Raw genomic sequence first — 27,221 nt, 5'->3', positions numbered from 1 at the left:
CCTAATTATAGTCATTTGGCTCCTTTCCTCTCTTCCTCACTTGTTTATTTCTCTCATTTATTTAATAAACATTTATTATCATCTATATTGCAGGGGATATGCTAAATCCTAGAGAACAGACAAGAATGGAAAATGATTCCTTTCTCTCAAAGAGTTCATAAGGGGTGGGAAGCCTTGTAAAAAGATAATTTCAATTCATTGTGGGCTGGATAGTAATCAAAGTTTGGAAAAGTTCCTTTTGTCCATACAGGAAGTTGGAAGCCTTTAGAAAATGCCCTAATTCCATAAAATTTTTTCAGCTATTTTCTTTTGCCATCAGGGCATTGATCTGTGGTTGAATAACACTATTTTCATTAGTTCTGCTGAGTTCTGCAAGTGACTGAGACTAGGGAAAAATGGATAGAGTGCTGTGGTTTTTTAAATATCTCAGTTGGAAACTATCCTGTAGACTCAAACCTGAGGCTCAGAGTGCTCCGATTAGCTCTGATTGCTGTCTCCGAAGGCAGAAAGCCTCTAACAGTATCTCTGGATTTGGAAAGTCACAGAATTGGAAGAACAGCAGAACAGTGTATGGATAGAAAAGCGTGTACTTTAATTTGAGTTGAAGTCACTTAGGAAGGGCCTGTGTTAGAGATGCTCCAAGTCACACCTCTCTGCTCTCAAGTTTCTGGACCAATAGAGAATGGATGTAAGATGCCAGGTGAAGATTGAAGTCAAGTGTGTCCTTCATTCCTGGTCACTTGGTCTTCTTCTCTAAATTGAACTCAGTCACAGGTGGGATAGCTGGAGGCTTCCCTCTTAGTCACAGGTGGGATAGCTGGAGGAAGGCCAGGCTCTGTGAGCTTCTTTAGGGAGAAGAAATAGGGAGGAAGACTCAAGCATTTTCCTTCGGGCCAGGTAAAAAGAGAAAGAGAAGGTACAGGAGGCATGGCCTGCTTCTGACTTAAAGGGACCTTGAGAAATAAGTTTATTGCACCCTGGTTACATATTAAGCTTTTAGGGGAATTGTTTCTGGTCTCTGGGATTCTATCTAATATAAAAATTACTATCAGAGTAGACTGAATGGCATTGGAAAAAAAATCCCACATATCTAATTCACTATACCTCGCCCCTGAAAGAGTAACTCATGGCCAGACTAAAATTATATCTACCATGATTTCTTTGATAGCTTTCTGCAGCTCTCAATCAAGTAATTGCTCACCCTATAGTGTGACCTACCCTGCAGTGACTGAGGAGTACTCAGGACACTAAATTAGCTCTGGACTAACTCCATTCTTGGAGATCAGATAACAATAGAGTGGTCTAAAGTCGTGCTTCTCCAGCCTTAGCTTGCATAAGTATCTCCATAAGCACAAATTCAAGCATAGATACCAAGGCCCACCACCAGCCATTCTGATTCTGTAGCTCTGAGGTAGGGTCTGTTAGGTGTCTATTTAAGAAACTCCCTGGTGATGCTGATACTGCTAGCACGTGAACTACACTTTGAGAGACTCTAGTCTAAAGCAGGTGTCAGCAAACTATAGCCAAATTAATTTCCTTGCTTTTGTGTATGACAATTTTTGGAACACAGCCATGCTTATTTGCTTACATTTGGTTTATGGCTGCTTTCATATCGGCCGAGCTGAGTAGTTGCAACAGAGACTAAATGTCCTGCAACACCTAAAATTATTTAGTATTTAGCTCTTTATAGGAAATATTTGCCAGCTTCTGGTCTGAAGCACTGGCTTTTTATTGACTAATTGAATAATTATCCTGAATTTGTAAATTTTGTGCTTTTCTAAATGTGTATAGATTCTACTTTTATGAATAAAGTATACATTTATTATCACTGACTTTTTCATTGTAACTTAATTTTCTTTCAGGGACTAATGAAAGATGATTTAATTACTAATTAAATAGTAATTACTATTATGTGTAGGTCTTAGTCATGTTTTTTCTAATGGCTAAACACTTTTTTTTAAGTTGTGGTTTCATATATATATAACATAAAATTTGCCTTTTTAAACATTTTAAGTGTACAATTCAGTGGAATTAATTACATTTACAATATTGTTCTATCATCAACACCATCAATTCTAAGAGTCATTTTATGTTAAAAAATAGAGGGGAGGGAAGTGCCCTTATGCTTGAAAAAGCATCTCCAGGGTTTACTGGTGGGGTTTTATTCATTCAGTGAATATGCAGGGAGGCCTAGGAAGCTTTTTATTACTCTTAGGCATATTCTAGTATAGACTGAATCCTTAAAGTTACTTTGAAGCCAGGCGACCTCTTGGAGACCCTTCAGAGTAGAATGACATGAGCCCTACCCTGGCAGGAGGACCTCCTCCACATGACCAGAGCAGAAATATCCACAGAGATATAAATTTTACCTTAAATGACCCAAAACATTTGCATCCCGAGGAACTGCCACATAATTGTACCCTGTAACCTAAAAGAGATCCTACCCTGATAAAAGTGCATGTCTTCCTATCTACAGTGGACATGTGTATCTTTTTGGTGTTTAACCATGGGTTTAACCAAAAGAATTTCACTTTCATTATATCATTAACTCTTATGAAAATATTTCCTTAGGTATTGGTGTCAGGTATTTAATACAGAAAATGAATCCATAATTTCACTCATATACTTATCTTATTGTAATCAGAGATTCCAATTTTGCTTTACAGAAAAAGCTAGCTGCTATGCCTGACCATACAGATATCTCCTTAAGCCCAGAAGAGCGAGTCCGGGCCCTAAGCAAGCTTGGTTGTAATATTACAATCAATGAAGATATCACTCCACGCCGCTATTTTAGATCTGGAGTAGAAATGGAACGAATGGCATCTGTGTATTTGCAAGAAGGAAACTTAGAAAACGCCTTTGTTCTTTATAATAAATTTATAACGTAAGTCTTTTGTTTTCGAGGTCTTTGACATGAGAAAATTGGAAAAATATTTGTGTGATATTTTGATGTGGTTGTTGCATGCCAGGAACATTTTGACATTCAGACCAATTTCACAATCTTCCAAAAGCATTAGAAGTTCAGATTTTTAAATGACCAAGTAGAGTGCTTGAAGGCATTCCCACAATATCTCTAAGACTTCGGAATGGCAAGAAGGTCAGGAGTGGCACGAGACTTGGGGATATGGAACCTCACAGTAGGCCAGACAACATGGTAACCTGCATGCCCCTTTCTCTTTATATAATTTCTTGTTTAATGCCTTTCTTCTCCCACAGGAATGTAAGCTTTATAAGAGCAGGAGCCATATTCTGGTTCCATCTGCAGCACCTGGAACATACAGTCAACATCTTTCAAATTTGAATTGATGGAGTGAGACCAATGGACAAGTTGGGAATTATCAAAAGGATCTGATTAATGCTAGACTGTAGGAGTCAGTTTCATATAATACATAGTAATTTTTTAAAAAGAATGTATTTATAAGAATATGTACAAAAGAGTTTTCTAAATGTTGAATAATAGTGGTTACATCAGAACAGCCATATGAAAATATCATACTTTCCATTAGGTAGATATTCATTTGTAATATGTCTTAGTTTAAGAAGTAACAGAAATAGAATCTGGGTTTTCCTTGCCAATTTACCATCTAATGGGTAGGAGGGATCTCTTACTACCAGTAATTACTTAATCTAAGTTCAACCTTCCCCCTTTTTTAAAAATTGAAAGTAACATGTTGATTAATTTCACTACTTCATTTGGAGACTTAACATGAGAACATTCTTTGAGAAGCTGAAAAGATAATCTCTTGAACTGCATTCTCTGATCCTACCAAGGGTGAAATTAATAGAAGTATGCATGGTATCCGAATTGAGGTCTGCATTTTATTCTAGGTAATTGACTTCTTGGAAATTTAGAGACTGGTTGATAACTTCACCGTACCTGGAAAAAACATTGTTTCCAGAAAGTTAAGCAATAAATATGAAATTGGAGATTATCAATCACCATTGAACACAGAAATTTTCCAAAATTTTTAGATTTCTGAACTCTGAGTTACCAATTAATAATATTTGTTTTTAGCTTCTGTTTGAGTTTTGCACTCACATCTGGGGTGTCATAAGTGTGGCGAAGGGCAAAGGCCACTGTACACTCTGAATATTTGAATTCTCTTCTGTTATCAGCCCCTCATCTACAAATGAAAGACTTGTGGGAGATACTCTCTGAGGTCCCTTCTACTTATAAATCCTTAGGCCCTTAGGCAACTAACAATTTATGTAGTTGTCTAAGCCTTAATTTTCTCATTTGAGATGAGAGTTAAGATTCCATTCCTGTCTACCTTGTCCTTTGGGCTAAATGAGATGATGAACACATGTGAGATTTGTAAACAGCAGAATATCAAGTAATTACAAGGCCTCACATATCAGTTGATTAAATTATCTTCCACCAAGGAAGGGGACTGTTCCTTCATTTAACAAATATTTACTGAGCACCTATTATGATCTGGGCATGTTCTATGGGGGATGAAGAAGTGGGGGGTGGGGTGCTCAGTTGGGAAAAAAAAAAAAGGCAGATATTCCCTTGCCTTTGTGGGATCAGTATCTTCAGTTTACCTGGAATTGATATGCCTTTTTTGCTGTAGGGACTTCCCTCAACTTCTGCTATCTAGTGTTCCTCACAAAGGTGATGAAAAATTTAAAAATATCCAGTATTGACTATGAGCGCCTCCTTATCCACTAGAGGTATTGGTAGTCATTTCCTTTAGCTTTGAATTTTCAGTGAAGAGTTTTTGATATATACAAGGATGACACTGCTAATTCATTAGTGACTTAGTCTTTTTCAGTGGTGAGAGAAGACAATATTGATCTTTCCAAACTCTTACATTTTTTCCATGACCCTCTTTTGGCCATCAGTGCACATACATAAGATGGCAAGCTGGTAAGACTTAGAAAAAGCCCAGGACATGTGCCAACTTGGTCTATTTAATGAGTATCCCAGATCTTCATCACGTTAACATCAGTGTTTAGTTAGTTGAATTTGACTAGCCTGTAATACCAAACTAATGCTCATGTCAACCTCTGGTGAAAAGGTAGATGGGAAGAATATAGGTTAAATCATTTGTCTTTAGACACATCATTTTTGAATAGAGTGCTCATTCCCACATTAGAAACCATTGTTGATTTTTTTTTTCTTTCATACATTGCTAAGGTGTGTTTTCTCTTTCTCCAGCTTGTTTGTGGAAAAGCTTCCCAGTCACCGAGATTACCAGCAATGTGCGGTGCCCGAAAAGCAGGACATCATGAAGGTATTGTGGGGCTGGTTCTCCCTGTGGGATCAGATGCTCCACAAGTACCCATTACTGGTCCACTCTCCCTCTTCCTTTCCTCCTCTAGCTCATCCTCTTGAGAGTTTAAGCACAAGAAATTCATTACGTTAGCCATGACGTTTCCATTTCTTCTTAGCCATTTAATCATCAGTATTGAATGACTATGGTGTGTGTAATTGAACCTGGGGGAAAGGGGAGTGGAGAAAAGAGAAAGGTCAGGAAGGTGCTCAATTGCTCAATCACCTTTATGTTGTGAAGAAAGAATTATTTCACAGTCCCTTTCAGAGATTGAGAGAATGATTATTTATTTTCTCATACTCGTTTGAGGTAGTCATTTTGGTTGGTTTTGATAATTCCATAAAGACCCGAATCCAATAACTCTTTGAAAACCAGTGTTGATTATTCAGATGGTCACAAGTTCTAGTTATTTTCCTCTTATATTGATAGCCTAATAGATAATAAAGTTGTTTGGGAGGTGGCCTGAAATATTCCCAAAGAAAAGATTGTTGAAGTGTTTATTAATTATTATATATATGTAGTTCAAATATCTATAGCATGAGAATAAATAACCTTTCAAATAAACGTTTTCGGAACATTTTTCTTTTATTTGTTTTAAAAGTTTAGCCTGATCTTATATGAAGGAAACTTAAACAACGTATGCAAAGCCAATTACAGCCAGAAATTGTAAATGACTCTTGAAAGATTCTTTACCATATAATGGAATAAAGACTCTCCTCCCAGCTGTGTCAGGCCCGAGGCTGCCTGTTGGCAGAACTCAGATTTTGTCAAATGATTATCTACATTTTAAAAACAATTTTTGCACGTGCTTTATGAAGTTTCATTCACTGTGGGGCCTTTCCTAGTATATCTCCTAAATGTTTTCACTAGTTTAACTTCAGTTAACTGCATGGAAATTAAAGGCCCCAGGTTGCCTAAGTTGCTTTTTTCCTCTAGTTTAGAGTTTTTTATTTTTATTTGTAGGGCAAAAATCTCCCTTTTTCCCTTATAAGCATACATTTCCCTTATGCTTATTGAATAAATTGATAAAGGAATGAGGCAAAGAATTAAGAGAATAGAAATATTAGTTGAAGAGCCTTGGCTGGTATCAGGAGACTTGGGTTCTAGTTCTCAAGGGACTTGATTCCTCATTTCTTAAAGGGGAGATGGTAATGGTTGGACTACATCAGATTTCCCAGATTTTCCTGCCATTCAGTATCACTGGGGAAGTTCATCGAAATACAGATTCCTGACCCTAGAGATGTTGATTCAGTGGATCTAGATTTAGGCCTGGGAATCTGTATTTTTATAAAAAGGACAACAGCGGGGCAAATTTAGGAAACACTATCCACCGTGTTCTTTAATGTCTCTTTGGACTCTGATGCTGTGTGATTTATGTGCTGTGGAATGTGCAATTATAAACTCACTATCTAAAAATGGGGCACCTGCCTAAAGAAAATGCTTATCTAACCAGTGGATCCAATAAATGTTTGCAAAAGGGATCATTTTTTCCCTCCCCTGCAGAAAAGTTATATCTTAGAGCCCTAGACAAGAGAGATTTTTTTTCTGCCCTCATCTTTAGTTACTTGTGACTTGATTTCTAATACACATACCAGCTGTCTTTCTTTCTCAGCTGATGATCTGAAAGAGTATACTGAAAATCCACACTAATCAATGTGTGTATATATATATATTTTTAAAGAAATTGAAGGAGATTGCATTCCCAAGGACAGATGAATTGAAAAAGGACCTTTTGAAGAAATATAACGTAGAATACCAAGAATATTTGCAAAGCAAAGTAAGTTCAATTGATACATTTATTTCATGACTGTTTTCTGTGCAAATATTTTTTAAAATTTCATTTTTATATGCAGAGTTTTCCAAATGTCATATGAATTTAAATTAAAAATTAAAGATTCAGTGATGTAAAACCAATAAAAAATTTATGTTGGCATCCAGCTTAAGCAGTTGCACCAAAGATGTGGTCTTTTCATTTCCTTACAACATCTAATAAAGCAATGCATTAGGAAATAGATTTCCTACAGTGATTTAAATAGAGCTTTTTATTCAACTCTTGCCAATGTAACCTTGAGCCAGATGGCTGCTCTTTCCCGGATGAACAGAGGCAGTAGAGAGAGCTGTATATAGTTTCTGATGTATCTAATTATGTTGGCATTGAAAATGTGCATTAAATTTTTGAATTCCATCGGGATAGAAGAACAACTATCCATATTGTTGTCCTTGATTGTACCACCAAGGGGCTGTTATTAAATACAGGGCATAAATAATAATGATCTATAAGAGACAGAAAGGCATTGGAAGACCAGTCTATGAGCGACTGGATCAAACATGAATTCTTTTTCATTTTTATGGTCTTATTATAAAGTTTGTTTTGCCTTTTTTTGTTTGTTTGTTTCTTGGTTTATTTGCTTTTGGAGATTGTGATTTTTCAACGACTGTTATTTCAATTCAGTTTTATTAGCTCTAAAAATGGTCACAGCTTCTCTGTTTTCTCTGGCATAGCTGGAAGACTGGTTTGAGTGAGGTGTGTTTTAACTAAGTGGCAGAGGGAAGGTTTAAGTCAGAAGTTTCCCTCAAGTGTGGATATTGACAATTTTTTGAAATATGGAAGATAACAAGGATCTTGTAGGCTAAGACAAGCAACAGCAAGGGAGAAGAAAGCCCAGTCCCAGTGTCCCTTCCACACTCAGCCATGTGCATCCTGACCTTCACTGTCACCCTGAGAGGAAAAAATTGGCCGCTGTTCCACGTTCTGCACTCGGCCAGGCTGCCTCTGGTGATCCTACTTCCGTCCCAGTCCTCTGTATACACGGCAGCATCTGTGCCTAGGAGAGATGAGTGGAGTTGCTACAGGTAGCACCTACATCATCTGGGAACTTGTGAGAAAGGCAGAATCTCGGGGTCCAGCCCAGACCTGCTCAATCTGCATTGTAACAAGATCCGAGGGCATTCCTGTGCACCTGAAGCTGTGTAGGCTGTGTCCCCGCCAAGCCCCACTTTACAGTGGCTCCCGAATTTAGTTTCCATCAAAATCACTTGGGGAGCTTATTAAAAATTTATATTCTCTGACATAATCCATGAATATTTTGTAGGACTGGGTAACTCAGGAAGGTGCATGTTTTAACAAAACTCCTAGTTGGTTCTGATAGAGATTGTTGGACTACACTTTGAGAGCCATTTTTTAATGATTCAGTGCAGATTTCCCCCTTCCTCATAAAACTCCAGCAGTAAGAGTTGTAGGGTCAGATGTTTAATGTTTAATAGAACTTTCTATGATGATTTGGTGCTATCTAATTTATTAGCCACTAGCCACACCTGGCTATTAGGCACTTAAAATGTAAGGATCTGAATTTCGAATTTAATATAATTTAAATTAATTTAAATTTATAGCTAGCAGTTACTATATTGGTCAGTATAGTCTAGACTGATAATAACCATTTTTAAGATATTTTGTTCCATAGAGCCTGACCAAGCTGAACAGACATTCCTGACCCTGATTTTCCAAGAGTTTGAAGCTTAGGGGAACTTGATTGTCATGGCTTGGTAAAATATGAGTGGCTTTAGAACTGCTGTCTTAATCAGGTAAAGGGACTTTTGCTGTGAGGTGTATTTTCCTCACTGTTTGAGTGTCCTTGTGGGCATAGCACAGCAATTCAAGCGATATCTCTCTGCTAGAATATTGAAATTGTCGAATTCCAGCTTGATGTGATGTTCTTGCCTTGGACACTAATCTTTTCCTCTGGCAACCACACTTTTTTAGAATAAATATAAAGCTGAAATTCTCAAAAAACTGGAGCATCAGAAATTGATAGAGGCAGAAAGGAAGCGGATTGCTCAGATGCGCCAGCAGCAGCTAGAGTCGGAGCAGTTTCTGTTTTTCGAAGATCAACTCAAGAAGCAAGAATTAGCCCGAGGTCAGATGCGAAGTCAGGAAAGCCCAGCACTATCCGAACAGATTGATGGGAGTGCTTTGTCCTGCTTTTCCACACACCAGAACAACTCCTTGCTGAATGTATTTGCAGATCAACCTAATAAAAGTGATGCAACCAATTACGCTAGCCACTCTCCTCCTGTCAACAGGGCTTTAAAGCCAGCTGCTACTCTAAGTGCTGTTCAGAGTAAGTGATGAAATGCACCCCTGCCAGATCTTGAGGCTTTCCTAATGGGCCACATTTCTGTACCATCTGGGAGGTTTCTCCTCATTTCATTATTGATTGTGGTAGGACCCCTGTATGATGTGCTGTGAAGAACAGAGCTAACCTTTCAAAGTATTCTCTGGCTTTTACTATATGTAACCTTCAAATTCAGGAACCATAACTTGCCCTCTGATAAAGCAGAGACAGTGTAACAGGCCTGTGTTTTGTCATTGTGCAGAGATAAAAGAATTCCGAGCCTTTTTTCTTCTATGTATTTTAACCAGAAATCACATGGTACTTAAGGGTAAACACTTAATACTGGAGAGGAAAGATGTTGAGAAAATTGTTGGTGCAGACTTTTGCTCAGCAATTAAATGTTTATGCTCAGTATGTTTAGCTTTATCTCTGGAGGATCTCACACATAGGTAGTTAAACTCCAAATGGAGGATGTGTTTCTGCCAACAGTTATTAAGTGCTGCTTGGTATAATACTAGCTTATTGCCAACAAATTTCCAAAATCAAATGGGTAATTCTTCCTGGCAGATACTATCAGATGATGTTTGTCTTCCCGTTTATTTTAAAAGAGTTGTGATAGGCAACCACTTTTTAATAAGTTGTTCTATTGTTATTTAATTTGGAAGATGGTGATTTTACCTACTGACCATTAGGTGATCGCCAGTACAATAAAAGAATGTTTGTTCTGTGTCTTATAGGTTATGAGACATTTTCTGTAAATCTTATGTATTTAACAGTATAGTTCCTTGGTGCTGAAAGAAAACACATACACAAAAATAGTAGATTTGGCACAAAGATGTAAATTGCTTGCTCCTTCCCTCCTTGTTTATGTAAGAATTTATATGTAAAATATAATTTTACCTTCCTTCTATTCAATGTTAAACTTTAAGAGTTTTAAAATAAAATATGAAAAGTGGGGGAACACTAAATTTCATTTTTGAAATTCATATTGAGCTGCGATTGCTTGCTAAAAACAATTTTGAAGAACAGGGTATAAGATTTGAGTGTTGCTTTTTTCTTTTTTCTGTTTTTTAGATTTAGTGGTTGAAGGACTGAGGTGCGTGGTTTTACCAAGAGATCTTTGCCACAGATTTCTGCTGCTGGCAGAATCTAATACAGTGAGAGGAATAGAAACCTGTGGAATACTCTGTGGAAAACTGGTACGATCCTTGTTTCACATCTCTTTTGACAAGATCCTTTAAGGGTACTTGTTGTATTGTGATAAACATAGCAGAATAAAAGCGTGTTAAGAGTTGTAAATATTGTGAAATCAATATTACATAGATTAATAATTAATGGAGTTATTCTAGAAAATGGATCCTAAAATTTCAGGGATTCTATAAAAGTTTGGTTTAAAGAATCAAACCATAAATTAAATCCTTATGTAGAAAAATGGTATATTACATGTTTCCAAATCCGTCTAGTTTGTTAAATCTAACTTCCATTACAATTGTTTTCACATGCATTCATATAATTACTTTTCTACCTGCTTTTACCTGTGGCAGGTGTCATTTTGCCTGCCTTTTTCCAATCTGTTTAGAAGAAAACTAGGATTTTTGTGTGCTCTTTAGTTTAAGGCAATATTTCAGCAAACTGAAATCCGTTAGCATAGGTCATATTTAAGTATGGAAGATTTTTATCAGGAATATGTGGTGAAATGTCAAAACAGAAGGAATTAAAAGGGAGGATGCATTTAATTTCCCTACCTTCAACAAAGATGTAAAATGTTTCTTTGGAGGTGTCCTTTTGTAATCTCTTTTGGTTATCAGTTGATATTTCTGGGTCCAGGGGACGTTTTCAGTCATAAACTCTTGTTTAATTGGAATGCTTTATTAAATACACATTCTTCCACTGTACTCCAGTGTTGTGCCATCACTTTTCTCCAGGAGAGAGAAAGCCACACATGACAAGCCCAGGAGGATAACCCAACATCTCCTCCCCCCAGCCACCTGCCTCGCCCATCAGGGGGCAGTATGCATTGATGTTTCCTCACACACACCATGTATTGTAGTTAGTTTGATTCATTCATTCGTCAGAAAAACATCTTCTGTGTACTGTGTGGGGTGTTAGAATTGAGTAACCTGAAATGGCCACAGCCCCTGGCATGGGATGCCTGCATGATGCTTGTGAAGCAACATGCAGCTGAGTAATTCTAAGTGGGGTCGAGGGCTCACAGTGGAAGTACAGGGTATCATGGGAATGTGCAACTGGAAACCTCACTCTGTCTGTGCAGGTCTATAAGGACAGCCTGAGAAGTGATGTTTAAGTTGAGGCCTGAAGACTACGTGAAAGTTAGCCATGAAAGGAGGGGTGGGATGGAAGGAAGAGTTGCGATCAAGGCCAAAGGAGTAGAGCCCAGCTTGCAGGAAGGTGTTCAGGCTGCAGAGAGAGAATTGTGCCTGCCTGTGGAAAGACAGCTGCTCACAGCTCAACACCCCTGACCTGTGACCCAACCACCTCTTCAGAACCCTCTTCCTTTCAACTCTTATCTTTTACCTGAGCGGGGACATGATTTTTTCCATTCTCTTTATCTAACTGTAAACCAAAAAACATTGCCTTATTTATGGAGGGTTCTAGTAAAACTCCTCAATATTAGAAGAAAAGATTGTCCTAAGTCTTGAAGTGAAATTAAATATCATGAACCAAAAAGCAAGACCATTGTCTGTTACAACCCTTAGAAATGTTCTTTAGTAATACCACAAAATTAACTGCTATCTCCCTCTCCAATTGAAAACTGCTGTTGTTTTGTTCTAATGTTTCCTTTGTAGACATTATTTATTAGCTGAACTTCCTTGGGCCAGCCTGGGAGACTAATTCCTATTTTATGATATGCTTCTATTGCAAAAAAATCCATTTCAAGTTCCAGACACCTGACTCTAAAACTTTTCACAAAGAATTCATTTTCGAGTTTGGGACTTGTTTTTGAATTGTGATTTTGGCATGGGAGGTGATCATGCAAGTGGTAGGGCCTTCTCTAGTCTTGTAACAAAAGTTTGCATTTCCTGTTCAGGTTTTTCAGCCAGATGCTTGTTATTCTTATGCTAATTGTTTTTTTAGACACATAATGAATTTACCATTACCCATGTAATCGTGCCAAAGCAGTCTGCAGGACCAGACTACTGTGACATGGAAAATGTAGAGGAATTATTCAGTGTCCAGGACCAACATGATCTCCTCACTCTGGGATGGATCCATGTACGTTTCACCTTTTGGTTTTTTTTTGGGAGGGGAGGGGGGTTGTTTGTTTGTTTTACAATGTACTCTTTTCCTCCCTGAGAAAATTTAGCTGAATATAAATAGTTTCATCATATTAAAGCATTTTCTTCAGTGTTACACTTGTCTAAGGCTATGAAATCTGGATTTGGAGTGGTTATCAGAGGCTTTTTCTACCATAGTTACAAAAACAGAAAGAAATATTTGGAAATTAGGTGGCTTGTTTTGATTAATTTAGACCATCTGATATAGGCCTAGCTAGATTTTTAACTGATTAACTAGACAATTATTAATATTCTCTTTACCTTTGCTGTGAGTCTAAATTAGATTAGTTTTAGAAAATTCCTGAAAATATTTCTTTGAAATAGGTATTTGTATATATGGAATAGGGACCATACACTCTACCCCTGCCTGCGCTACAGGCCACAGGTATGTGTATCACTGTATAAATAGCCACAAGTAGGATTAAGAGGATGAGGCAAAGGCACTGGGTTCCAACTTACCATAGGAGCATGGAAGGGCTTACGAGTTAAATAGAGGTGAGTTCAAATCTCAGGTCTGCTAAGAAATCACTGTAAGAATGTAAGCAAATTATTCAAGCCATCTGATCATCAGCTTTAGCATCCCTAAAATGGGAATCATAATAATTGACTTCATAAAAATAATGAGATTTAAATAAGAGAATGTACTATCTTAGCACATTTTTCTAGGGACTCGGAACGTTGTAGCTGTTATTATTGGTGATGATACTTTATCTGACCATTAGGGGGCTGCTGGTTTCTGTTCATCTTTGCACAGCTGGGTAGGAACAAGTCAGGGCCCATCCTGGATCCAGGGCCCATCCTAGGGACCTCCAAGATCCCCTAAAAACGGAGCAGTGACCCTGTTTTATTTACTTCATAGAGAGGCATTGGGTGGGAGGCAGGACACACACACACAGGTGTGAGTGCACACATATGCACACTCACCAAGGATAGGTGTGATGTAATTTAGGAGTGTAGAGGAGGCACTAGGCCCAGTTCCACCTATCAGTTACTATGTGACTGCAGTCAGGACCCCTAACTTCCTTGTTTCCAGGTTCCCTCATTGACTAAGTGGGGCTGATGAATGTCTTCTCTCCCTCACAAGATTTATGTGCACCACCAACAAGATATCAGGTGTGAAAACCCTTTTAAAAATGTAACTGCCTCTCAAATGTGAGAGAATATTCATTATAACTGAAGAGTTTGCAGAACTTTCCAGATGTCTGTTTGCTAATGTGCCTTACTCTTTGCTTAGATATTGGTGAATTTTGAAGTAGTTGTTTAGTTTAACCACGATTTTCTGAACAAAAATACATTTTAAAGTAAAACAAATCATAGCAAAGTAGTTGTAACATAAACCAAGAGAAAACGACAGTACATTTAATTACAAACTCATGTTGTACTGTCAATGTTAGTTTATCTAACAAAAAATTTTTCCCAAATATAGAAACAAAAGTTTTCCCCCTTGTGACCTTCTGTATAATAGAATGTATGCAATAATGAAGTTGAGTCATTTAAATAATGAATTTAGCATAATTATAAAATTCCAGGGTTTTGTTTTTGTGTAATTTATTTCACCATATTAAATTGTTGTGGTTTGATGAAAAATCCTAATATGTTACACTTCTAAACCTCAATGGTTGAAATGACCTTTTGTGATGGTTTTTATTGAGTATAATAATAGCAAGAAATTCCAGAGGTGACTTTTTTTCCCCACATATAGTTATTAGAAAGAAGGGCATGGAATCAGGCAGACCTAGGTTTATATATAGACTTCTCAACTTGAGCTAAATGACCTTTGCAAGTTACTTAGTCTCCTGCTTACCTCATTTTCCTCTTCTGTAAAATAGGGATAATGATAGTTCTTACCTCATTGGGGCATTGCAAGAATTAAATGACATAATTCATGGAAAGTCGTTCATTCGGTGCCTTGCACACTATTCAGTTATAAAAAATGAAATCTGCTGCTGTTATTCTCATCTTCCTCTTATTTTTATATCCAAAGAGTAATAATGGAGTGGGAGCCCTGTTCTCCCATGGGAGGCCTATCACTAGAGCAGAAATGATTCCTCTTAGCAGAAAAGAAGGGCTCAGAATCTCATGTGATTGGAAATAAATTGATGGGGCCTAGTGATTTGTCTATTTGCGTGGACAGGTTGCTTGCTACCACCACAGCTATATGATCTCTTTGAGCACTCAGTACTTTATCACCAAGACATGTCCATGGAAGGCTGTAAAGAGAAGGTTTTCTACTAAATCAGATACCAGGAAGTCAGACCCTCCCCACTCATGCCCTCACTAGAGATTTGGGCTTTAAAAATTAAGATAATTTTCATTTCTCAGTTGATCTAAGTGTTTACGGACCAAATTATTTTTTCCTTGTGGAACATAGCTTTCTGTAAATACAAATCAGCTCATTTTAGCTTTATTCTATTAAATAAAGCATAAAGAGTTTTAAATAGGGTATTCCTTCAAGAGACCATAGTTGTTCAGAGGTATTTCGCTCTCTCTGGGCCTGTGTTCTTTAGTTAATAATAGCAATGTTAAAATAGCAACAGTGGGGAGCAGATGTAGCTCAAGTGGTTAAGCACTTCATTCCCATGTACAAGGTCCTGGATTTGATTGCTGGTTCGATCCCTGGTACCTCCTAATAACAAAATAAACAAACGATAAAACCAGCTCTAATTGGTTGAACACCTGCTTCCCATATGCAAGGTCCTGGGTTCAATCCCCAGTCCCTCCATAAAAAAATAAAATAAAAGCAACAACCACAATGACACAGCAGTAATAGTAACAGCTAATGATTTCCATTCCTTTCTATGTGCCAGGCACTGTTCTAAGAACTTTACGTGGATCATCCCATTTAATCTTCATAATAGTCTCACAAAGGAAATGATTATTACCCCCATTTTACAAATGATGAAATGTGCATATGTGATGTTCACAGTGTCATCAGCTGGTGGGGATTGGAGCTGGACTTCAGGCCCAGGTAGTGCAAGGCAAGGACCTTTGTTTCATGGTGAAAATGGTCATATCCTTTGTCAAGGGTAATTGGCCTTTAATGCACATTTTAAATTTATGTATGCATGCATTTTTTTCATGCTCAAAAATGAACCTCTGGTCTCCAGTCTTTCATATACACTTGTTTGTATATGATCAAAAACCTGGAATATATTTCTTTTTATTTACAATTCTCTCTTCTTTCATATCACATGGGTATTTAATTTTGTTACAAGAGGAAACCCTTCTTCAACAACTTAGAGATTTTTGTTCTCCCATTTATAGAGAATGGTGATTCCCAAAAGGATACATAGCAACATGGAGCATATTTTGTGAAAAAATTTCCTTTCATGTCCACAGGGTTTGGGAAATAAGTATTTTTGTCCAGGGTTTCTTATCACAGCTCTGATACCTATCAGCTAAATGACCAGGAGCTAGTTACTTAAACTTGCCTCTGGCAAATTAATTTCCAGCTCTTTTTTTCCTAGTAATAATCTACATTTCTCTTAACAATCCCAGGAGCCTCTTCTTAGAGTTATAGTTATTCCAAAGAAGCAAATAATGGGAATTTGCAGAGGGAAAGATTATGCCAGCAAAGCATTTAAAAAAAAGAAAAATTCCTATGTGATTAATGATGACTTAAAAAAAAAAAAGCAACTAAGCTTTCTCTTAGAATGGACTGTGTCCTTGGCTAAGTCTTAGCCAAAAAGTGTCTTCTTTTCTTCTTATAGACACATCCAACCCAAACTGCATTCTTATCCAGCGTGGATCTTCACACTCACTGTTCCTATCAGCTCATGTTGCCAGAGGCTGTTGCCATTGTTTGTTCACCAAAGCATAAGGAGTAAGTATTACTTTCATGACCAGCACAAGGGGAAGCTTTGTCTGCGGCTGGTAGGTTCAAGTGTGTCCACACACCTGGAACTCGTAGAGGCAGACACTGCCTTTGGGTAAAGGATCCATGCCAGCTGGGTCTCACGTACCTGCAGCTCATTTGTTTTTTGGGGTCTTTTCAGTGATAAAATTACTGGTTCTCTTCAGTTAGCATGACCTTAAATGGATTAATTTAGAAGGAATGTTATTCCAGTTCGCCTTTTGAGATCTTAGTTTTACTGTGTTGTTTCTGTTGTAAGAAATTTTCCAGTCTCAGTTTAATTACCTCCAAGGCTCTCTTTGTTTTGGAAAACAATGATAATTGTAGAGTGGTTATGAACAAAGGAGTCACAAAACTTCTTTTGGAATCCTGGTGTCGTCCTTAGGTGATATATTCTGTAACAGGACACCTGGCCACTGTGACCCTCAGCTTCTTTATCCCTAATAGTGCCCATCATGGGTTGATGTGAGGATGAAATCATATGATAAAAGAGTATGGAAATTTTAGGTTGTATATGTGTTACTAGAATAAATTTTTTTTTTAAAAATCCATGGAACTGTACAATACAATTAAGAGTACAGTCCAGGCTCAGTGGCAATGCCCCAAAATGCGTTTATCAATTGCAATAAAAGTACCACACTAATGAAGGATATTGTTTATATGGGAAAATGTGGGAGGTATGGGGAACAGGGCATATGGGAATCCCTGTGTTTTTTATGTAACATTTATGTAATCTAAGTATCTTTAAATATATATATATTTAAAAAGAGTACAGTTATAAATATTTGCTTTCATCAATTGTAATATACCAATGCCAGGTGTTAATAATAGGGTGGTATATAGATACCCTGTATTTTATGTATGATTGTTATGTAAACCCACAACTTCTCTAATGAAAAAAAAAAGTTTATGGAAAGTGCTGGTGTCACAGCAAGCATTCAGTAAATGTTTGCTGTTGCTATAAATATTATCAGCATTATTAGAAAAGTTCCCCTCATAATGAGGAGATACCTGCCACCTGTGGTTTTGTCCTCGGCAGCCTGTCTTTTCCTCAGTGGGCCTCCACCACAGCTCTGTTGCCTCTTGCCCATCACAGCCCTGCAGGTGTGTGGGCGACAGCTTCACTCCTGCCTGGGCGTCTCTCCTCAAGGCCAGCCATTGCAGGTGTGGTTCAAAACACTGTGCATTTCCTAGTTGGCAGCCTTTTTCTCTCTCCATTTGAGGAACATGTAGGCTTGTGCCTGTCAGTAAAGCATCTGGAAAGCCTGAATGATGATTAACTTTTATACCTTTTTTGTCATCCTGAAATTTAGCACTGGCGTCTTTAGGCTCACCAGTGCTGGCATGCTCGAGGTTTCTGCTTGTAAAAAGAAGGGCTTTCACCCACACACCAAGGACCCCAGGCTGTTCAGTGTGAGTAGAAGACTGTGGCTATTTTATGTAGATAATTATTTTTCAAACCTTTTTTTTATTTTAAGAAGGGACCGAGTAGCTGTATGATATGGGATAAAACACTGTATTGCTTAGTATGGCATTTTCTCATCTCAAGAAATTACTAAGTCTTTGTACTTTCTTACCTTCTGATTTCTTCTCACCTTTTTAAAAAAAGATTTATAAGGAAATGATAGTATTTTGTTGCAGAATTGCTTACTTTAAAACTTACTTTTCCATATATGTATCTGCATGATACTTAAAGTTTTTGTCAGAGTCCAAGTAAACAAATTATTATTAAAGAAAATGATTTTAAATGTCTTATGAATTATTTCTGCTTGATATAACCAAATGAATATTTTCAGAGCCATTCAATGAAAACTGCCATCCTTCTTCCTGATTAGATTTTATAGCCCAAAGGAAACATTATTTGACTACATCTTTTCCTTCAAAATGTTTGCTTGATCTGTGGTTGCAATACCAGAGAAGCATTATTTTGAATTTATAATTCATTTAAAATGAGCATTGCTTTGCAACTTCTGTATATATTTTGTTGTTGAAAATGAACACACCTGATTTTATTTGTTCTGATTGGAAATATGTTTAAAGTTAAGAAATTTTTTTAAATTAGGAAATTCATATTCCCTCCCTAAATGGAATCCTGTGTTAGACATATGGTGTAAAACTAATTTTTTTTTATTTTCTAGATATGCAAACATGTACTCATAAAAGACATAAAAATAATTGTGCTGGATCTGAGGTGATATGTTCTGAAGATACCAGACACCTACCCGTGGACATGTGCATTTTCTTAAGTTTCCAGAGATGACTGATATTTTATATTTATACATTTTAGATCAGAAGGTTTGATATTTATTGCTTTTGCACATTTTAGAGTTTTCTTTTGGGGGTTGCTCTTTTGCAAGGGAGGTCACAGTGATGTTAAGTACCTATCAATGTACCCAGATACCATGACCTGATAATAAATTGTGCTGCAAACAACGATACATTCAGATTTTATATTTATTTTTCCCCATTCATGTAAAATGTATTTGCACAAGAAAACTGAGTAGGTGGTCTTCAAGACAGGTCATCACTTTCTGCAACATTTCCTGTGGTAGGAGAAGATGAATGGTTTCTGCATGTGAGAAGAAACGTGGCCATTTTCTCAAGTGCCAGGTTCAAAACTATGTTTGTATTCAGTGATGTGTGGGATTCCAGAAAAACCAGCTTCTTCTTGGGTTCGAGGTATCAGGGATTGGGGTAGTGACAACTCAACTTAATTTGGAAGACTAAAAGCAGAAAAGCTTGAAATAGGACTGAAAAAGGCTTTAATAAAAATGTAAACTCTGCTACTATGAAAGTCAACACGGGTGACAGGGAGGAAAATAATATGGCATAGGAAATAACTGCTAATTCTCAGCCACAAATAATAAAGAAATAATTTGAAGAGTGCTTATGAATAAATATATCTCTATATAAAATAATGCACAGGGAGTAAGAGAAAAAATAATTTTGGAATTTAATAGGGTAATATAAATCCATGTTATATAGTAACTAAGGCTTGGTAGAATGGAATTTTATAACTGATAGATAATAAAAGCTTTTACCTGGATCAAAATTCAATAGGAGGATTTGGAGATGCATGAACTATTTTAGCAAGTTGAATAGGTAGGAAAAACCTGAGGGTGGAAACATTGTGGAGAAAATTTAGCTACAGATACACTGGAGGAAGAATGGAAATGATATTGTTGAAGGCGCCAAGTCTAGCCTTTACATCTAGAAGGACGGTATGGCTTATATCTTCTTCCTGGGGGACTCGTATAAGCTGACAGTGAAGCAATGTGAAACAGTGCTGGACATCACGTTCAACAAAAAGCGAGTCATGATAAAGTATTCACTAAACTTACTGATTGTTTTATTTCTTTGTAGAGGATATGAATGTTAACCAGAAAGGAAAAACAAATGGATGCTGCATTGACAGAAACTTTAGAGGGAAGTGAACACATTGAGTGAGAGTTGTCTTTTTTTTTCAATTGTATTTAGGGGTATTAAATACTAATTCTTATTATTTGTACATTTTTTTTTATTATTCATTTTTTAAAAATATTACATTCAAAAAATATGAGGTCCCATTCAACCCCACCACCCCCACCTCACCACTCCCCCCACAGCAACACTCTCTCCCATCATCATGACACATCCATTGCATTTGGTAAGTACATCTCTGGGCATCGCTGCACCTCTTGGTCAGTGGTCCACATCATAGCCCATACTCTCCCACATTCTATCCAGTGGGCCCTGGGAGGATCTGCAATGTCCAGTAATTGTCCCTGAAGCACCACAGAATTTTGTTTTGGGAATATATTTCTAATGACCCTATAGTGAGTAACTTTAAAAGAGACTAATGACTAAATTTTGTAGGGAAGTTAGTAAGAAATCCAAATGCTTGCTGTGGTACAATAGATATTCTAGGTAAGTTGAATTTAGGAAATGCAACAGAGAAACCAGAGTGGTAGCCACACAAGCTTACTGATCTGCTCCAGTTTCAAAGGACCCTAAATAAAAAAGCTGGTACCCAAAGCCCAAGAACAATTTTGAAAGAGGTGAATAAAAATTGGCAGCTCGGATTAATTAGGAGTCACCATAACTTTTCTAGGAACCAATTATACCCCACAGATCTATTTCATGTTAACGTAGGTAGGCTTATTACTCTACAGATTGGGAAGATGGGACAGACATGCGTAGAAACAGGACAGCAGAGAGATTAAAATCTTATACTCTGAAACCAGCACACCTGGGCTGCTGCCACACACAAGACAATGCTTTATGACTGTGAAGACCAAAATATAAGAAGCTTGTAGGCAGTGCAATTTCAGGGAAAAGGGCAGCTCAGAGCCCATCTTGCCTAGCTTCAAGGTGTCAGGCTTACCTTGGTAATTGCTCTGCCTCACGTCACCGTTTTCCAGTTCTTATCCAAGCTAAGGATCTGCTTAGCAGATCTTAGGATCTACTAAACAGGACATTTTGGGGGGTTACTTTTTATTTTGATATAACTTTAAACAAGTAGAAGGGTTGTGAGAGTAGTACAAGGAACAATCATGTAAACTTTACTCAGATCACCTGTTTCTGTTTTATTCCATTTCCTTTATCATTATACACACATCTAGGTACAACTTTTTTTCTAAACCTTTTGAATAAGATTGATCTATGGACTCCTTTCACCACTAAGTACTTCAGTGTATGTTTTCAAAGGAAAAAAAAACCCACCTTTTAACTACAGTACAATAATCAAAGTCAGGAAATGTAATATAGATACAGTACTATTATCTATAGTCCATATATAATTTTCATCAGTTATCTCAGTAATATCCATTGTGGTGTTTTCTTTCCAGCAAAGATCCAATCTGGAATCATGTGTAACATTTACTTATCATAAACCTTTAGTCTTGGAATAGTTGAGTCTTCTTTAATGTGAAGCCATTTTTTTTCTTTACCTTGACATTTTTGAAGAGTACAGGCCATTTATTTTGTAGACTGTTTCTCAATAGGGAGTTGGGTCATGTTTTTCTCAGAGTCTAGTTAATATATTTTGGCAGGAATATCACAGAAATGATGCTGTGTCCTTCTCAGCGTGTCATACAGGAGGCACATAATCTTGTTTGTCCCAATATTGTTGGTTTTCATTTAGATTACTGCTTAAAATGGAATCTACCATATTTCTCCTCTATAAAGTTACCATTTCCCTTTGTAATAAATACTTTGTGGGGAGACATTTTAAGACTATTAAATATTTTTCAGGACTATTTTAAGCTAGTTCTCTGGACACAACCTTAATCTCACTGGAAATGCACCTAGCTACCTCAGAAAATCTACCTGCATTTTCCTGGATCAGTAGTCTTCCCATCACCTCTCAGCCTTCCTGCTCAGCCTTTGGGGTCTTACCTTACTCTAGCCTAGCTTTCTTCTCTCTCCCTTTTCTTTCCAGCTTTTCCATTTTCTTCTCTACATATCTATGACAGTTTGAGGATTTTTGTGGATCCCAGGAAAGATCCTGTCTTTAGAGCTAATCCATTCCTGTGCCTGTAAACCAACTGTAGATGGGATTTCTGATTAGATCACCCTTGATTAGATGGCTTCAGTTAAGGACCTTTGATTAGATAGTGGGACCAGGGTAGATCTTAATGCTCTTGCTGGAGTCCTTTTTAAATGGAGGACTAAGAGCAGCAGACACAGGAAGAAGCTGCAGAGACAGAGTGGCTGAGTCAGAGGTCCCAGAAGCCAGAATCAGCAGAGCACAGAGGCACAGAAAGAGGCCCCTGAGAGGCCAAAAGAGACTGCCCAGAGGAGAGGGGAGGTATGGGATGAGCCATATGCCTGATTCCCCAAAGCTGAGCTCCAGGAGGAAGTTAGCCTGGCAAAGCCGCCATTATGCTCTGCCAGGTACCTGATGGCCCACAGTTGCAACTAGGTGAGACGGCATCTCTTGATGATGCCTTGATGTGGACACTTCCACAGCCTCAGAACTGTAAACTTTTAACCTAATAAATACCCATTATAAAAGCCAACCCATTTCTGGTATATTTCTCCCAGCAGCTTTTAGCAAACTAAAACATTACTGCTCCTGGATCTCCAGTGTTTTTCCCAAGAGGGCCAAATATAGCCCCCAGCTAACCCTCTCTCTCTCCAATGACTTATACCAACCACAGCTTTCCCAAGCTTTGCTTTTCTCACAGGATTAAATCTGAATTGCCTAAAAAGCCCTGTGTGCATGTACTAGTATCTACTTTTTAGTTTGTGATTTCTGTATTCCCAAGAGGAGTGTGCCCTGTATTCTGTGCATGGATGAGTTAACCTTTCTTCCCATCTGTCTATTCCTGAATACTGGCATCATGCCACCCAAATTCTGCTCTAATTCTCTTCATGAAGAGCCTACTGTGGGCAGCTCAGTGGCTTGTTTCTGCCTGTTGACATCTTGTAGCCTGGGAAAGTTCAGGTCCCAACCTCCAGAAGTAGAGCTTGGCTTATCCTATGAATGGACCTGGAGTTTATTGCCACTGCCAGCTAAGGGCAAATTAACTCTGCAAGGCTCACTTCACAATCAACTTTTTCCAAAAAGTTGCTATTCACAACTTCTTAGCCCATAGAGACAACATATTATTATACTCTTGAGAAAAGTAAGAGATTATATCATTTGTTCAAGTGAAAATGATTGCTGGGACTAGAGAGCACTGAGAGATGAGTAATATCCTCAGTGCAGAAATCAAAGATACATTAGGGAAGCAGAAGTGGCTCAAGGGATTGGGCTCCCGTCTACCATATAGGAAGTCCAGGGTTCGATTCCTGGGGCCACCTGGTGAAGGCAAGTTGGTCCATATGGCAAGCTGGCCTGAGCAGAGAGCTGGCCCACACAGCTGGCCCACATGGAGTGCTGGCCTGTGCAGGAGTGCTGGCCCGTGTAGCAAGCTGAGGTAGCACAATAGATTGAGTGCCTCTCTCCCACTCCAGAAGATCCCAGGATTGGTTCCTGGTGCTGCCTAAAGAGAAGACAAGTCGACACAGAAGAACATATAGTAAATGGACAAAGAAAGCAGACAGTGAATGCAAAACAACGGGGGTGGGGAGGGTGGAGGCCCAGAAATAAATAATCTTAAAAAAAAAAAAAAATTCATAGACCAAGAGTGTGTAAAATGGTAAAAAGAAAGGTGTCTGATGAAAAAGAACATGGACAATGAACAGTGCCTAGAGACAGAAGACTGACTTGAAAGCCTAAGAGCATTTCACTTCTTAGATTTCTGGAGAGAACAGAGAGGCTGGGTGTGCAAAGCTAATTAGAAGAAAACCCATTTTTCACTCAAGGTTATATTGTGTCCCCTAAAGGAGAGGGGGCATTTTTTCTCACTTTCATTTCCTTGCAGTGAGAAGCTAAACCTCAGGCTTGAAGTGAAGTTTGAAATATTGTTGAAGAGGGTGTGGTTTTCTTACTGCCAAGTACAAACCAATTAACCAGACTTCCCCGAAGGACCTTGTCACAGAGCCAAAAGAGGCTTGACGTCTGCCCTTGCCTGGAAGAATGAGTCCCCAAGGCCCATGGGGCTCTGTCTGAAAGAAGAACCATCAGAAGTGTCCCCGCACCACTGGGCAGTGGTTTGGCCAGGAAGGAGATAGCACGCGAGTCAGCCTGGGCCCACAAGGAGTGATGGACCAGGAAAGTTCTTTGGAAGATTCCATTCACAGTACAGTATGTGAGCACAGTTTCCTCTTTTGAATGTAAGTCATTTCCAGAGCGCTATCTGCTACTTACTTACCTCTTAAAGCAGAGATAGTTCTCAAGTTCATTTCAAATGTGTGTTTCTGTACAGAATGAACCAATTTAGCCTGCATTTCCTTTGGTTTTTCATGCTAGTCTGTTTGTATACAGTGTCTGGCACCTAATAAGCAATCAATAAACATTTACTGTTTCCTCTCCTCCCCTCCTCTCCCTTTCTCTCCCCTCCTCAGCTGAATTAGAAATGATTTTCTTTGTTCTCCTGGGGATACTTACTGCTCTGATAGGAATCATTCTCTCCTCTGTAGACCTTGTCAGTCATTTAAAAGCAAATGCAGAATGTGTATGGATTATTCTCAGTCACTGAAATTGTTCCTGGTTTCTTTTTATTAGGACTTTGCTTGTGAGAAATTGGTGTTTTATCTAAGTTGAAACATAAGGAACAAATTTAAGTCAGTTAAGGCCACATCATAGAGTTGACTCAGAGTTTCCTCATTTACCCCCATTCCATTCCATGTTCTAGCTAAATTAATAATTTCAAAGACTGCATTATTAAAGGCTTTGGCCTTAGAGTGAGGTTTCTGTTGAGAAACCAGTTAAGCAGTCCAAAATGTGAAAAGCAAATATTTCTCTTAAGGCATCTCTTGCAGAATTATCTAGCAAGAAAATGGCTTCTGTGAAGAGGACACTTGAAAAATGTCATGTGTTTGGCAATAATAAAGGAATAAAAAAGAAAGGCTCACTTTCAGCTTCTTTCTTTAAAATATATTAAGCAGTTTTATTGAGATATATTTACTTACCATATGATCTATCTGAAGTGTATTGTCAATGGCTTTTATTGTAATCACAATGTTGTGCATCATCACCCCCAAAATTTTTTAAACAATTTCCTTACTCCAAAATGAAAAACTTTATACCCCTTAGCATTCCTTCCCCAGTCCTACATAACCACTAGTCCAATTTCATCCTTTATAAATTGATTTATATTGACATTTTATATAAATGGAATCATAAAATTTATAGTACTTTATGTCTAGGTTCTTTCACTTAGCATGTTTTTGTGTGATGTTATCATTTTGTAGTATTAATATACATTTTTCCACTTCAAAGAGAAATGGTCTTATATATGCAGTTTTACCCATATTCATATTTCACATGTGATTTCATTAAAATATACAGTTTTCAGCTTCTTATTCTTAGAAAAATTGGACTTGTTATTTATTGTGAAGACAATAAATATGCAAAGAATTTGTGTCTGTTCCTTTAAGAAATTTGTTTCCTTTTCTAATATGTTGGCTATTCATGAGGCAAGAATATATTTTCCTTTGGTACACTGGCAAAAACATCATATAGTGGGTGTTAGAGATTCATAATTCTGATGGCTAAAAAGGTTATTTTTTTAAATTATCAAAAGGCAAGTGCCAAAAAGCTAATTTTTGGTTTATTTGCAGTCCATTTGGAGGCTCTGCTATAAATCTGCTTAGATCCCATAGTTATTGTATTAAAGAGTAATATTCACAGGAGAATGTATATGGCTAATTTTATATTTCTTCTGATCTGGGGTTAAAATGCCTTCAAATAGATTTAAGGAATTACTCATTAAAAGATAGTTTTTAAGAAGAACAGCCAAATTGATTTAGTTGTACTAGGTATTGGAATCAAATTTACGGAAGAACAAACTTCTTGAAAAGCAAGTTTAAAAAAATTAAAATAATATATTTTTATAATATTATCTTATAATTATAGTCCTTTTAATTTTATAATGTTTTTATAATTATGGGAATTTAATAAAATCCCTATCCATGTATCTTTTAGTCTACTGTGCTGTCAAAAGCAATATACCAGTTATGGTTGCCTTTACAATGGGGATTTTTTAGCCTACAAGCTTACAGTTCTGAGTCTGAGAAAAATGTCCAAATCAAGGTATCAGCAGGTGATGCTTTCCCCCCAGAGACCAGCGCCAGAGATTCTGGACTCTCTTGTCACAAGACAAGGCATGTGGTGGTGTTTACTGGGCTCTCCCTTCTTCAGACTTCCTTGCCTTCAGCTTCCTGTGTCCATGGTTCTCTCTCTTCTTTTGAATTTCATTCTCTTATAAAGGACTCCAGGAAGAGGATTAAGACCCACCCTGGGCCATGCTTACTGAAGTGACCTCATCAAAAGGCCCTGAACTGAAGTAACCTAATCAAAATATCCCACCCACAATGGGGCCACACCCAGAGAAATGGACACTTGAAGAACATATTCTCTGTGGAAAACACTGTCACAAACTACCACAATGCATGTTTGAATAACCAACGGAGATATTTTAAAAATGGAAAAGATCAAGAGAATCATGGGGAAAGAACATTATCTAGAAAGGAAGCTCTTTATATTCTTAAGGTCTGTCACTGTGGTTTGTCAGAATTTGGATGGGATGGTGTTGGGGTGAGGGAGGTAGGGATATGCAGAGGATGAGGCAGAGAAAACAGAGATGAACCCTGGGGGGAAGGAGGGTGGATTAAAAGAATTGCAGACGGATTTTATTTAATTTGTTTCTTTGAAGTAAATTGCTTTGGTTATTATCCGTATCAAAACACATCCTAAAAGCACATGGAAATAATTAGATTTTTTTTTTTTGGTCAGTCAAGGATGATTACTAGTGGTTTGCCTCTGCATTAGATAAACGAGTTGACTGTGAAAAATCAAAATTGGTTACTAGAATTAGCCATTCTCAGGGTGAAGGTGGGGGTCCAGGAAGTACCCATGGAATGAGTGCTATATCCATTTTCTTGGGTCTAAATAGGATGTTTAAAATTTCTACTCTGTAGTTTTTCAGGAGAAAAAGCATTTACAGATTGTTCAATGAATAAGCTCCATTATGCTTCCTTCTAAGATAAAGGCTGATATACAAAGAGAGCAAAGTAAATGACAACATCCCTCTATTGCTGTCTTTGGATGAGGCTGTGGACAGGTTATCTCACTTTCGGGATTGTCAGAAAGGAT

General features: G+C 37.7%; 1 protein-coding gene across 5 annotated transcripts in view; it reads left to right on the top strand.

Annotated features, from left to right (window-relative positions):
* The window catches only part of STAMBPL1 (STAM binding protein like 1), a 41,769-nt gene extending 22,794 nt beyond the window's left edge, over nt 1-18,975 (top strand). For all 5 annotated transcript variants that reach the window (XM_071215788.1, XM_004464538.5, XM_004464535.5 and 2 more), the window contains 9 exons: nt 2,667-2,884; nt 5,162-5,237; nt 6,958-7,053; nt 9,037-9,394; nt 10,463-10,587; nt 12,485-12,622; nt 16,395-16,507; nt 17,851-17,950; nt 18,676-18,975. In XM_071215788.1, coding sequence (XP_071071889.1) covers nt 2,667-2,884; nt 5,162-5,237; nt 6,958-7,053; nt 9,037-9,394; nt 10,463-10,587; nt 12,485-12,622; nt 16,395-16,507; nt 17,851-17,950; nt 18,676-18,732 — 1,281 coding nt within the window. In that variant the 3' untranslated portion in view covers nt 18,733-18,975. The remainder of the gene's footprint in view (nt 1-2,666; nt 2,885-5,161; nt 5,238-6,957; nt 7,054-9,036; nt 9,395-10,462; nt 10,588-12,484; nt 12,623-16,394; nt 16,508-17,850; nt 17,951-18,675) is intronic.
* The last annotated feature ends 8,246 nt before the right edge of the window (nt 18,976-27,221 follow it).

This window comes from Dasypus novemcinctus, chromosome 6 (assembly GCF_030445035.2).
Source record: "Dasypus novemcinctus isolate mDasNov1 chromosome 6, mDasNov1.1.hap2, whole genome shotgun sequence".
Classification (NCBI taxonomy): domain Eukaryota; kingdom Metazoa; phylum Chordata; class Mammalia; order Cingulata; family Dasypodidae; genus Dasypus; species Dasypus novemcinctus.
Note: the sequence above shows the minus strand (reverse complement) of the source record. Positions and strands in the feature narration are given on the sequence as shown.